At 38.6% G+C, this 15,347-nt stretch overlaps 1 protein-coding gene across 1 annotated transcript in view; it reads left to right on the forward strand.

Annotated features, from left to right (window-relative positions):
* USH2A (usherin) overlaps positions 1–15,347 on the forward strand; it is a 758,076-nt gene that overhangs the window by 638,115 nt on the left and 104,614 nt on the right. The window contains exon 61 of the mRNA XM_057727708.1: positions 6,582–6,936. Within this exon, the coding sequence (XP_057583691.1) occupies positions 6,582–6,936 (355 nt within the window). The remainder of the gene's footprint in view (positions 1–6,581; positions 6,937–15,347) is intronic.

Raw genomic sequence — 15,347 nt, forward strand, 5'->3', positions numbered from 1 at the left:
TCTTGTCTGTAAGAGTAGCTGAACAGAGCTAGGAAACCTCCCAGGTGTTATCTTGCTTTTCCAGCTTTGCAGACCTGTAAGCTCCACTGACTGATGTAAGAAGGACTCTACAGGTTGCAACAAAAAGCTCTCCTGATTGGTGAATGTATTTCCCAAACATTCTCACTTCATTGTTGCAGAAATCGGTCCGTCGAGAAACCAAGCACCACCCTCAGAGGGTTGGAGAACTCAGGTTTATTAAGCCAGCAGCCCCAGATGAGCTAATGCTCCAAAGTTCTGGGCCCCGAGCTCAGGTTGTGCTTTACTTTTATAGTGCACATGTTTACAGAGCATGGAAGTTTCCAAACAGTAACTTATAAGAGCAGGTGCAGAACATTCTGTTTTTTAGCAAAACATCTTACAGTTACATTGGATTGTTAGGTCATCCTGTTTTTCTGTTTTTCTCAGTGCAGCAAGCATATTTCACAAATGCAAAACAAGCATGGAGTTGTTTTTAGCTGAGTGTAAGTTTCTAACTTTCCTCTTCATCATGTCTCTTTTTGTGTCAATTAGGTATTCATTTATATAGCTATCTAGTTTGTTAACATTATTTTATAATTTACTGATTTGAAATGCCATCTATACAGAATTCCCATGAGTCATCTCATCCATTTCAGGACTTTGTGTTCTGTTTCCTTTGTGGTAGATAAAACATTAGCAAGCAAATCCTGATGGCAAAGACATTGCAGGTGAATAAAATTACAGGAATAAGCAAAATTCCCAACACTGAAGGCATAGGGTTCCAGTAAGCATCAGGCTTGGCTGGAGACTTTGTTATTTGTAGGGAGAATTTAAAAGATTGGCTTGAGGGTAGATTTTGGAAGACTTTAAATACCAGGCTAAGGAATTTAGATTTCTGATTTGGAGACAGTGTGAGCCATTGAAGGTTTGGAGTAAAATAGAGAAGCAGTGTGACACAGTAGACAAAGCATGGCATTTGTAGTCAGAAGATATGGCTTTCAGGTCCTGGGTCTGCCACTTCCTAGTTATGCAACCTTGGGCAAATGACTGTGTTCCCTCAGCTTCCATTTTTATGTAAGTTAGACTAATAAACATAGAAAATAACCTCTAGAATTTAATAGGAATTAAATGAAATCATGTATGTGAAAGTACTTTGTTAAATATAAAGCACAATAAAAAAAATAGGAAATTATCCAAGATGGACCATCCAAAGCCACGCTTGGGGAAGACAAATCTGGTAACTATATATGTATATTTAAGGACAAGGAAGGTGGTTCATGGTAATAAAAGACGCAGATTGTGCAACAGTGTGCCTAGTATGATTCTATTTTTAAATATATAAAATATGTGCATGAAAAAAATGTCTGCAATGTTAAACACCACAAGCAAATTAACAGTGTTTATCTCCCAGAGATAGGTTATGGATGATTCTTGTGCTTTTGCTCATCTATATTTTCTGATTACTTTTTACAATCAATATGTAATATGGTATGATAAAGACAAAATGATAAATTCAGTGAGTCCAAATGCAAATCTATCATCACCCTCTTTATGATTTTCCTATTTCCCTCTTTCTGTGAACATCATCCTCATTTTCTGTAGCAATCAAGTTCTGCTCAGGAAAGAGAAATCACACTAGTTATTCTAACAGAAAGAATTTAATATAAATAATTACTAACTGGTTGTAAATTTGTTAGCTAGGTAACTGAAAGGATGAAAAGAGAACTCTAAGATATCATGGAGGTGACAACTGTAGGAAACAACTACTACTCTTAGGACCAAGGGAACAAAGGGAAACAGCTTGAATTATTAAGACTTTAGAAACCTAGAGGGGAGCACCTGTGATGCTGGGACCCGAACATCCAAGGAGGGGGCAGGTGCAGGTGTCTGTAGGAGGAAGCATGAGATGAAGCTAGCTTTCCAAGTGTTGGAAAAATGTCATACTTGAATCATCTGCTCCTAAGGGAGAAGGATCCACTGCTTCCAGGGTGAAGAATCCTTGCTGGAGGGAAGCTCACATAATCAGCAAGCAAACAGGAACCAAATGGGAAGGAGCCAGTTCCTTTTTCCTTTCAGTTCTCTAATCACCCTCTGGCACCCCCTATTGGCAGAGTCTGGCATTGAGTCAGCTGGTAGAGCAGAAACACAGATGGCATAGTCATAAAGCCAAATATATGAAGGGTATGTTTAGAGCTGAGAAACAATACCTTAGTAATGGGAACATTTTTCTGGTTCTTGTTGGAACCAAAATCCTGGACACTTCTTGTCAACCAGTGAGTTATCCAGTCACTGCTTCAAAAAATACTCACTGTTTAATATAGTGGGACATGCTTCACTAGGTGCTGAGAGTGTATGGAAGAATAAGATAGAGTCTCTGCCTTCAGGGAGCTTGTAGTATAGTGGGAGAAATATAACAAAGAAAAGTCTATTACAATATGTTGTTGTGACAAATGAGTCCATAAAGAAAAAACTGAGCATATAGGAGGATATTATATATTTGAGAGAGAAGCAAGGGAAAGATTTTCTGGAGAAAGTGACTGGGGGTAGAGTTTTACAAGCTGATTTGGAGTTAGTCTATAGAGAAAATGAAAGGGGATGGGATGAGCATTGCAGAACAGGATTAACAGATATCAAAGCCATGGAAACATGAAATATCATGGTATACAAGAGAACCACAGGCAAGCATTGGATTTTGACTGGACTGTAAAATGGGAATAGAATTCTCAGAAGATGAATCTGGTCAGCACAGGCCAGTTGCATGCCAAATCACCGAAGAGTTTTAAATGCAATTAAGTCCTAAAATTTTTGGAAGATATTTGAAGTCTCTCCCCCCAACACCAGAGCAGACACTCCCTCAGGAAAGCTGGATGATTCAACCTTTCCAAAGCATTTTTAGAATCACCTGTGTTTCCATTTCCTCTGCCATCAACCTAGCTCAGGATCCACATTTATTCTCATGCAGACTGTTGAGGTGACCTCTTCGTTGTATGGCTACCTGCTGTCACTCCCCGTTCGATGCAGCCTTTGCACAACTGCTGGATTTGTCTTCTGAAATACAGCTTTGGACACCATTTCTTTTTTTTTTTAATTGAAGTATAGTTGATTTACAATGTTGTGTTAGTTTCTGATTTACAGCAAAGTGATTCAGTTTTTTATATATATTTTTTAATTTTATTTTATATATATATATACACTGTGTATGTGTGTATATATATTCTTTTTCAGATTCTTTTCTGTCGTATTTTATTACAAGGTATTGAATATAGTTCCCTGTGCTATACAGTAGGACCTTGTTATTTATCTATTTTATATATAGTAGTGTGTATATTTTAATCCCAAACTCCTAATTTATCCCTCCCCCTCACCTCTCCTCTTTGGTAACCTGAAGTTTGTTTTCTATGCCTGTGAGTCTGTTTCTGTTTTGTAAATAAGTTTGTGTCATAGTTTAGATTCCACATGTAAGTGATATCACACAGTATTAGTCTGTCTGACTTACTTCACTTAGTATGATCATCTCTAGGTCCATCCATATTGCTGCAAATGGCATTATTTCATCTTTTTATGGCTAAGTAATATTCCATTGTATATATGTACCACATCTTCTTTCTCCATTCATCTGTCAATGGGCATTTAGGTTGCTTCCATGTCTTGGCTATTGTAAATAGTGCTGCAGTGAACATTGGGGTGCATGTATCTTTCTGAATGAGAGTTTTCATCTTTTCCGGATAGATACCCAGGAGTGGGATTGGTAGATCGCATGGTAGCTCTATATTTAGTTTTTGAAAGAACTTCCATATTGTTTTCCATAGTGGCTACACCAATTTATATTCCCACCAACAGTGCGGGGGGGTTCCCTTTTCTCCACACCCTCTTGCAGCTTTGGACATAGTTTCTATAATAACTTCACTTGTGTCATGTATTACATTTGACCCAGTGATTTTCATGTGCATTATTTGATTCAATTCTTACCAAAATTCTAGACATTATACACTCTAAGATTATTGACTGCAGTTTACAAAGTGAAATGAACACTAGAGAGCACAGGTGATTTTGCCCAAGGTCATTTAATGCATGGCAAGGCCAAGGCCTACAACCCATCTCCTCTGACCACAGCTGTTTCTGGCTATTTATTTAAATTCAGAGTATTTTTAATACTCTTCCTGAGGTAAGGTTGGCAATTTCATAATCTTAAATTGTTATGGGAAATACATTGAGTTATAGGATTTTGTTTTAATTCCTTTTGAAGATAAGCACTGAGAACTTCTGGCATTCCAAGAGGGTAGGGAGTTCTTTAAAAGGTTATACTACAGGAATACAATGTCAGTGTGAATTCCCTTTAAAATATATAGTTCCTAGTTTAATAATTATTTTTGTTTTCTTCTTAAGTGTTAAGCAACATTAAATTAACTCTAGTTGGAAAGGTACATTATTGAAGTATCTCCGAAGTGAGCTTAAGCATAGAAGAACTATTTTTGCTCTTCAGAGAGAACTGAAAATGTGATTTCCCTGAACACAGAGGAAACACTTCCAATTAAATGAATAGTTGAAGCTTGCATGTTAAATAAATGAGGAATATTTTTCATCTACTCAACATCTTATGTTCAAAGTTCATTCAGACATAAAAATGTTCTGGTTTTTTTAATACTACGGATGGAATGTTTACCTCACTGTAATATTAATTAAATATTCCATTGTGATTACAAATACTTAATCAGGCTGCATCCTTTAACTGTTTTGGTGGATAAACTTGGGGCTAACATAATACTTAATCTCTTACATAGTATAGATTTTGAAAATTCACACTCAGGCAGCTATTCTTACAAATATCAGGTTTGGGACTTCCCTGGCTGTCCAGTGATTAAGACTCCATGCTTCTATTGCAGGGGGCATGGGTTCTATCCCTTAAGAAGCTAAGATTGTGCACACTGCATAGCTTGGCCAGGAGAAAAAAAAAGAAAAAAGAAAAAGAGTGTCAGTTTTTTGTGTGTGTGTTTTTATTTTTATGGGGTTTTTTTTGCAGTTTTTTTTCATTTTTTTCTTTTTTTTTTAATAAAACATCAGTTTTATGACAACCATGACTAGACCTCAATGTGGGAATTCATGCGAGTTTAATAAAAATTAATTGAATTCTCACAGAAAGTTTGAAGCCAGATAAAATAGAAAATTTTATTTCCCCGTAGAAGTTCTGTGTTTGTCTGCCGTATCGTGTTCTCAGCAAACACCTTTTTAAAAACTGACTGAGAGGAGTCCTTGGCTGTGAGCCCTGTGGTCCTCATTAGAATGGATCCCTCCCAATGACACACCTGGTACCTGGTATCTGCAGCAAGTACAAAGGCCAAACCCTGCAAACCTACCCTGAGTGCAGAGTCTGGCCCACGCATGGTAGCAAGGAATAATGAGGTGGGTTGTGGCACCGTAATTACAGGTCACTGGGAGTATCTGTGAAGCCTCCACAGCCTCCAGCAGGTAGACTGTCATTGCTCATACCTAGGTCATAGTGACTTATCAACTTGAGGATCATCAAATTCTCAAAGCCAAAGATTGTAAATATCCTGCCTTCTCGTGAAAGGTGCTGTCATTTACTTTGTCTCAATAACCCTTTCCATTTTGATGGTTAATCTGATACGGCAGCATGTGAATAAGCCAGCGTCTGAAGAGTGTGTTAATTAACTACTCCTAACAGCCTAGAAAATACTGATTTATTCATCAGTCTCTTCTCAACTAGAGATGAAGCTAAAGGAAGAAAGGGTCATCCTTTGGGTACATCCTTTCCCAACCTCAAATACTTATCCTCGTGGGAAAGAAGAGTTGATAGAGACAAGGAAAAGATGCAGAAAAGCCATGGAATTACTGTACACCAGAAATTAACACAACATTGTAAATCAACGATGCTTCAAATTAAAAAAAAAATATTGAACTTACTAGGCTCAGATGCTGGGAATGCAGAAAAAGACCAATCACAATTCCCCAGGAGCTTCCCATTTCTGGTCAGGTCTGCATCATGATTTTACACGTGAATGAGCAAATACCGGTTCCAGATGAAATATCACATATTTGGAGTCATTCCAACAACGAACAATTCCATTTCTCTTACTTAGACGTTTAAAGCTTTATATGTTGAGTACCAAAAGAGTTTGCATGGGCCTTAGAGGTGTTTTTTTTTGGGGGGGGGGGGTTGCAGGTTGAAGTGTAGTTGATTTAAAATGTTCTGTTAGTTTCAGGTGGACAGCAAAGTGATTCGCTTATTTGTCTTTGTCTGACTTACTTCATGGGCCCTAGTTCTGACATCAATAAAATCTAAAGATGGGACTGAACGATTCCCTTCTCTGGTAGTTGGAAGAATTTTTTGAGCATACTCTGCGTTTTACCAGGTTTTAGAGAAGCCAGCTAAAACAAATTTACCCTTTAAGGAACTCTAAAGCAAATTCCTATTATTAGACTTAACATCTTCATTTCATTACCAGGACTGTTGAAAAATTGAGTTTGTGACAAATTCTTCTAAAAAGCAATTTCTTATTCAGTCTACCAACCTTCTTTCGAAGTGTGCTGTGTCACCAATTGCCTTCCTGCTTTCCTTCCAGACGTCCTGCTGGTGTTGAAGAGGAATCCCTTTTGTTTGTCTGGTCAGAAGGAGCCCTTGAATTTATTGACAGTGCAGATACTCTGAGGCCTTTCACGCTCTATGAATATCAGGTCAGAGCCCATAACTCCAGGGGCTCCGTGGAGAGTCTGTGGTCATCGGCACGGACTCTGGAAGCCCCACCTCAAGATTTGAGAGCACCGTGGGTTCGAGTCACCAGTGCTCATTCAGTTCAGCTGAATTGGACGAAGCCAGAATCTCCCAATGGCATTATCTCCCAGTATCGTGTGGTCTACCAAGAGAAAACTGATGACCCGACATTGAACTTCTCTGCTGTGCATGCTTTCACGGTGATGGTAAGAACTTTAGAAACAAAGAATAACAGACGCTTAGATTATCTGGTTAATATGTTGACGTTAATTTTCTTATCTGGCTTGTCATTTGTCTTCACTTGGGGTTTAAATATATATATGAAAATCGTTAAATGCAAAAAATGCAATGTAGCCACGGGGATAGCATACTGAACTAAGTGTGAGAGATATTGGAAGCCAGTTTTCAGTTCATTTTCACAATTAATTTGTGTTACCTCCAGCAAATAAGTGAATCTCTCTTTGCATGATTCCTAAATCCATTAAATGGGAGTATTAAATGTGTCCCTCTCTACCTCAGGGGATGAGGCTTAGATAAAATTAGACATCACATATGTACATGTGCTATTATTGGCTCTTTGAGGAAAAAGAGAATTAAATTTCTAGATATACCTATGTAGATATATAGATATAGTTATACATATACATCACATGCGCTGTAACTTAGCAGTGATTTTTCAGGGTTGGCCTCCTCTGGCCCATGACACAACTTAATTCTGTTTACCTTGTATCTCCCGAGAGTTTTCTTTACACTTGGCATAGCCTGACATTCTATGGGAGATTCAAAAACAGAACGGTCCTTGTCTCAGGGAGCTTTCTCGGTTATAGTACTGCAGAGATGAACTGAATGTAAAAAAGGAAGACAAGTCGTGGGTTACAGCCCATAATATCCACCACACTGGGATTCAGATCCCAAACCCCACCCCCTACTGGCTGCAAACCACAGTACGAGTGAGGATATCATATACCAAAAGTGTTAGGCAAGAAGTGCTCTGGAAAGTGCGTAAATGTGATTCTATTTGTGTAAAACATCTGCAATATTGTAAATGTAGAGAGAAGATACATTGGAACCATGGAATTCTCCGCTGCTTGTCGATAAAGCTACCTGTAGGGAGAGGGGGCACTTTTACTTCTTACTTCATACAATTCTCTATTTTTTATTTTTTTCCGATGACTATTTATTACATTATTTTATTTAAGAAACTAAAAAAAGTCTTAGTGAAGATCTGTGAAACACAAAATTAACCAAATTATGTCTCATAAACATTACTTGGCAGCCTTGACGCGCTTCAGCATTGAGCAGAATGACGGGCAGACAGCAGATATTAACAAAAAAGAAAAGAAAACAAAGAAATGCTCTGGGAAGTCAGTAGGAAACCCTCATACTAATGGGGTCACAGAGAAGATGAAACATTGTGGTCTTGGGAGTTAAGATACATATGGTTTTCAAAATGTGCCAAGACCTTACTAAATATGAAAACCCCTCATAAGTAAGAAAAAATGGACAGCATAGAGCATCATTTTCAAAGACCAGACCATTTTCTACACTTTCAGTCTTGGTAACCAAATTTATATGAAGGCTATCTTATAGAGTATAGCATTGATCATTTTAATAAGATGAGGCAAACATATTTTACTGAAAATATTTTACTGAAACTCTGGAATAATCTTCATAAATGAATAAAGTACAATATTTTCTTACCATCCTATGTTCACATTTCTTATATAGCTAAGAAATAACCAACATATAAATTAAAGAAATCTTCATTGTTTTAACTTTTATTTTATATTGGAGTATAGTTGATTTACAATGTTGTGTTAGTTTCAGGTGTACAGCAAAGTAATTCAGTTGCATACACACATGTCCATTCTTTTTCAGATTCTTTTCCCATGTAAGTAATTACAGAATATTGAGTAGAGTGCCCTGTGGTCTAAGTAGGTCCCTACTGATTATCTATTTTATATGCAGTAGTGTGTATATGTTAATTCCAAACTCCTAATTTATCCCTGCCCCCCACCTTTCCTTTTTGATAACCATAAGTTTGTTTTTGAAGTCTGTGAGTCTGTTTCTGTTTTGTAAATAAGTTCATTTGTATCATTTCTTTTTTGATTCCACATATATGTGATATCGTATGATATTTGTCTCTGTCTGACTTACTTCACTTAGTATGATCATCTCTAGGTCCGTCCCTGTTGCTGCAAATGGCATTATTTCATTCTTTTTAAGGCTGAGTAATATTCCATTATATCTATGTACCACATCTTCTTTATCCATTCATCTGTCGCTGGACATTTAGGTTCCATGACCTGGCTGTTGTAAATAGGGCTGCAATGAACATTGGGGTGCATGTATCTTTTCAAATTATGGTTTTCTCTGGATATATGCCCAGGAGTGGGACTGCTGGATCATATGGTAGTTCTATTTTTAGTTTTTTAAGGAACCTCCATACTGTTCTCCATAGTGGTTGTACCATTTTACATTCCCACCAACAGTACTGGAGGGTCCCTGTGTAGGAGGGTTCGCTTTTCTCCACATCCTCTCCAGCATTTATTGTTTGTAGACGTTTTGATGATGGCCATCCCGACCAGTGTGAGGTGACACCTCATTGTAGTTTTAATTTGCATTTCGCTAGTAATTAATAATGTGGAGCATCTCTTCACATGCTTTTTGGCCATCTGTGTGTCTTCTAAATGTCTATTTAGATCTTCTACACATTTTTTTCAAACCTTTATTGGAGTATAATTGCTTTACATTGTTGTGCCAGTTTCTGCTGTACAACAAAGTGAATCAGCTGTATGTATACATATATCCCCATATCACCTCCCTCCCACGACTCCTTCCCACCCTCCCTATCCCACCCCTCTAAGTCATCACCATTCTGCCCATTTTTTGATTGGGTTGTTTGCTTTTTGATATAAAGCTGCATGAGCTGTGTGTATATTTTGGAGATTAATCCCTTGTCAGTCACTTTGTTTGCAAATATTTTCTCCCATTCTGTGGGTTGTCTTTTCTTTTTGTTTATGGATTCCTTTGCTATGCAAAAGATTTTAAGTTTAATTAGGTCCCATTTGTTTATCTTTGTTTTTATTTTCATTACTCTAGGAGTTGGATCCAAAAAGATACTGCTGTGATTTATGTCAGAAAGAAATCTTTATTTTTATTTAGAACAGAATTGGTACTTTATTTTTTATTTGACATTTAATTATCTTTACATATCAGGTCTTTGATATTGCATCTTCTAGTGCCCTCATTATAAGCATTAGTAGCAGTGTTCTTAAGTGTAGAAGTTCTTTTCTTTATGTTGATATATGATTCATGGGGAAATCTATTACTTCTCACTATATCCTTGGAATTCATGTTCTTAACTTCCACCCTGAAAGAAAAGTATTGAAAAAGCCTTGACAAGAGCTTTCTGAATGAGACACATTAATTTAAATATATTTTTATTGAAGATATCAATTTTGCAATGATTAAACCTCTGATCTTTCAAAATATGGCTTTTAGAGGGTTCAGCCTAAATGTTTAATCTCCCAAAAAGTTCTACTGGAATTCCCTTGTGAAATACCCTCCGAGTCATTCCTTCATAGCCAGTTTCATTTTACAAGACTCGAAGTATCCAAGGAACTCTGTTCTATTTTTATCACACTAAAAAATTCCTGAAAAAGAGGAAGGCCTATGGCCTCAAGCTTTAAGCTTTACATGGCCCTTCATATATGGCCTCTCCAACATAGCTTCCGTTTGCCAGCCCAGTATTGCTGTGTTCTTCCATTTCTCTAAAGATTCATCTTTTCAATGCTAAAGAGAAGACCCAAAATAAGGAACAATCTTGCTGCATTCTGTTTTTGAATGTGTATGTGTGTTCAAAGTAGCCCCCCCAAAATCTGGATCTTTGGCCCTGAGGCGCCTAAGAGAAGACGTCATTATGGTCATCAGGAAAAGTCCTGTTTGAACTTTTTAGCAATTAAGGTCATACTCCACAGAGCAATCAGACCAGTGTTATGATGTTCTGGTCACTAGGCCAAGTTTCCAGGACAGGAGGCCACTCTGACTCTTTATATATGGACTGACATCTCTGAAAGAAGTAATCAGGAAAGTAAACAATTGTCTTTGAGTTTCATCCACTCCTACACTCCCAAGAGGTTGTGTTCAACCCTTTTTTCAAGGAAGCTAAAGAAGGAGGGTCTGGAGATTCTTAATTCCAATCCCTCACCATCAGAGAAGAAGCTAAACCCCTCCTCCTGTAATTTAAGTCCCTCTTCCTGTTCAGAACAGCATGATTTCTCTAAACTAGTATACTGGGCCCTCAGGGTCAAGAACAGGTTATTGACAACTCAATCCAATTTGGCAAATAGTCATTGAGTACTCTATTCAATATGTCAATACTCAATACTACACTCCACTGTGTTATCGAAGTCACCCATGCAGCTGGGCTATTGGGTAAAGACTCTGGGGGAAGATAAGTAGTCAAGAATGAAGCACAGATTTTTTTTACTACTAGGCATTTCAGGATTTTAAGTTTCTTAGCTTCTGAGTTTCTGCTGCTCATGTGTTAAATCTTTTAAATCTCTCTGAGTGCCTTCCTGGCTCCACTTACTATTTCTCCAATTCCTATACCAACTAAACACCTTCACTGTCTCCTTGCATTTCTGTGCTGTCCTAGGAAATTTTTCCAACTTTTTATTTCATCAACCACTTTGGCTGAAATTCACCAGAGCAAAGGAACTACATTTTTCAATTAGCGAGATACAGAATCCATCCCCACAATCCAGGACTTGCAAGAGGTATCACTGGTGCCCCTCATTTAGCTTCTTGTTTATCTTGGGATCCCATCCCTGCATGAGACGCTACCAATAAATTGCCTGTAGTATAGTGCCATCCCTAGATTGTCCCAAAGTCCCTCCAGAGATGTTTATAGACAGGTGGACATGGCTGGGAGAGCCACATAAAACAGGTGCAATGAATGCATGAGTCCTCCTGATGGTGGCAGTGGATGGAGAACTGGCAGTGGGGGCCCTCCATGGGGGTGGAGAGCATATGTGTTGGCAGGAGCAGCAGCAGCAGCAGCAGAGGCAGCAGGAGAGAAGAAATGGAAAGAGTGTGGCTTTTAATGTATCACCAGTTTCTCTCCCAACCTCATGAAAAGTTTCATCTCTTTTTGGACCCAAGGAGATCCTTCTAAGGAGAAGAGAGAGAGATCTAGTTCCTTAGGGTGTCTTCAGACCAATCCCCTCCGCTACTGAAAACCAGCTTTATGTAGAAGTCCTTAAACTCCCTTCCCAGTTAGCTCTGTGATGAATTGTGTGGTGTCAGGAGAGAAACTGCATATAGCCTTGCTTGGCACGCGAGAGTTCCATGGTGGTATTTACAGGGAACACTCCTGGCGAGGTTGGCGGTACTGTTGCCACCATTCAGATTTGTTTGCTTTTTCTCCCTGGCACCTGCCATCACACTGGCAAAAATAACTTGGGATGGAAAGGCAAAGGAGGTTTACCTGTTAGTCTGTGCTCTCAGTATATCCCTGCTTACCCCACAGGGTTATAAAACATCAAGCCCAGATCAGGCACTTGCCCAGTCTCCTGAAAGATAGATGGTCCCTCACTCTGTACGTAGAATCAAGCATACGGTGCAGAGGGGTAAGCAAATTATACGGGTCACTAAAAGTTGGCTTCCAACCTGGAAACAAAATCCAGAATTACAAACTCTAGTTTCTAGACTCTAGTTGCCAAACTCCCTTGCCCAATGTCAAGGAGGAGGTATTCAAAATGTCCCCATGTGGTTGTCGCAAATCTCTTTACCATTAAGTAGATATGTAGGGGGAAAAGATGAGATACTTTATAATTCAATATTATGGAGAGTTTGTGAATAAATTGATGAATTTATTTTTAATCCCATTTTCATTTTGGCTTAGTATAATGTAAAATATTACTGCTCTTTACATATGATCTAGTTGTAGCTCTTAAAATTTGATGGTTTTTGGCATTTTTCCCCAGATCCACTAAGTCAAAAGAAATGCTTTGAGAAATCTAGCTGTCTAAAATGACTCCTTTGGTGACTGTTGTTCCAAAATCAAGAAATAATAGTACTAAAAACAATAGCTATACTTTCTGTATCAGTTCTATAAGCTGGGATTTTCACATTTTAGACTATGAGTAATTGCATCATTCATTCTTTTATATAAAAGATACAAAATATGGGTGAGTACATCTACTCACACAAAACAATGATTACTTGTTGGCACAACCCATTTTTTTATTGTACTGTTTTATTTTGTTTGACCTCAACTTTTCATTTATTAGCCTTACCTTTATCCCTTTTTTCTAATAGTACCCTACCAATCACAAATATATATTGGAGATCTACTTTTTGCTCAGTATTACTGGGGATGGAAAACCATGTAAGTCTTCTTGAACTTTGTATAACTACTTCCTTGGAAGGGCTTTATTTTTCTCCACTTTATTCCAACAAGCTTCGTCAGGACTCACTTCCTTGCTCATGAGTAATCTCTAGAGCAGGTCCCATGGTTTTCCAGTCACTTTCAGTGACAAGGACCAGCCCAATTTTGGTAATCAGGACTCATTTCAGGTGTTAAAAAAATCTAGTTTAAATCCAGCTTAAAGCCTGACGTGTTAAGGGACCTACAGTGGGAAACAGAGGGTATGTCCATTTTTTCTTCCTTTTCTTCAGTTCCCTCTTCAGCTCTTGTTGATTTCCCCAGGGTCATGGAAGAAAAGATAGAATTAGATGAAAAGGAGCAGAGCCTAACTCCTTAATATTGTTCTAATCCATCTACTGTTGCCTTCCTATGTATAGGTGTCTCATGGGATTGTGTGTGTGTGTTGGGGCGGGGGTGTTATATAGACATCACCTATGGGAAATTCCATGCTTCATACTTCCTGATGCAGGCAACATGCTCTTTGGCAATTTTCTTGCACCTATCCATTACTGCCCCAAAGATCCACCCACAACTTTCTGCTTCTGTGTTCCCCTTTCTCAAGCAGTCAGCCAATATCAGGTCCTCTCATGTTGACAAAACTCATTCCTTTCTTGGCATCCAGTAGGCTTGCCGAAAACTTGTTCTATCAAAAAAGGAAACTACAACTAGTCCAACACTATCTTCTCTACTTGCCTTACCATTGGGTAAAACCCAGCCAGCCTCTGAACTTCAGAATTCATTGAATGAGAAGCAGGTATCAGTTTCTGTGTTAGGCCATGATCCCCAAATCCTGGGATCACATAAGAATCTCAGAAAACCCTTCTTCACCCTAGTGGCTGTGTCAAAATTACCCTGTAAGCCTCATCACCTCCGTAGCAAGCCTCTTGAAAAGAGTGGAATGTCCATCTCACCTTTCTTGCAGACATCCCCAATTTCTTCATGTTGGTCTCTTGGATATCTCTCATATGTCTTGAGAGAGGAGTGTGGGGTATCCCCATCCTCCCTCAAGGGGTAAGGAGATAACCCAGAGATGCCTCTCTACTGATTTCCCCTCTTGAACTTGCTTTTTATGAACCTGCATCTTCTTTTATATAAGTTGTCCTATATAGATCTTCAGAGGAAGATGGACTTGAAGGTGTAAGTCTGAGTCTTTCTTACTGTAAGTCCTGTAGACGTATGTCTAGCAGTTCCAGTGGAGTTACTTATCACCTATTTTTCTAAGCTCTGCTTATCATTCTCCAGTACACCTTGTTACATAGCTAAATGGCTCCATCATCATTCTAGCTGCTCAAGCCAGATCATCCTTGAGTCCTCCCCATTTTACTTTCATATCCAAGCCTTCACTAAGTCCTGTTGATTCTACTTCTAAAGTATATGTTGAATCCTTCTGCTTGAAGGCCCCATGTTGTTCACTTCTCCTCAAATGATCACACTCTTACACTTCAAATTGATCTGTTTTCCTGCTTAATTGTCGAGTTTGAACTACAAGGTTACTTATCTCACAGGGCTGTTGTAAGGGATAAAGAAAATAATGCATATGCAAAGTACTTTAAAACTGTAAACAGCAATATAAATAAGCTGTAAAACTTCACATATCCTATTATTTGGGAGAACAGAGGCTGAAAGAAATGAGCAAATGTAGAAAAAAAGGGGGTTTGGATAAAGCAACTGTATGAATTTGGTCATGATTGGAAAAATGTAGGTTGTATTTATTTTAAGCAGTCCTCACCTTGCAACAAAATTCTGAGCTTGCAAATTTAGACATTTCCTGATACTATATGGTTAATTTCCAGGTAACATCTCAGATGTTGGATTAGGCTCTATTTCCTAAGTCGCCCAGAGCGAGAATATGCTTCTTGCTCCCTGAGGTTTAGTTCCAACCTGTCTCCCCTCATGACCATAAACATCTCACGCCGGCTATCCTAAGAGTCCTCCTCAGGCCATCCCCACTCTAGGTGCAGCTCTGTTTACCTGCCATGACACTCACAGGACCCTGCCCATTCCCTTAGATCTGAGATCATATCAGCAAAACATGTGGTCTTCTGGTCTATCTCTCTCTCTCTTTTTCTCTCCCTTCCCAAATCACACAGATGCTGGCATCCTCTCACTTCACCTTTACTAAAGAGCAGTCTATACGTTTATAGGGGGAAGTGGGTGGGGAGACGGTGTGCCCTTTGACTCAGA

This window comes from Hippopotamus amphibius, chromosome 3 (genome assembly GCF_030028045.1).
Source record: "Hippopotamus amphibius kiboko isolate mHipAmp2 chromosome 3, mHipAmp2.hap2, whole genome shotgun sequence".
NCBI classification, from domain to species: domain Eukaryota; kingdom Metazoa; phylum Chordata; class Mammalia; order Artiodactyla; family Hippopotamidae; genus Hippopotamus; species Hippopotamus amphibius.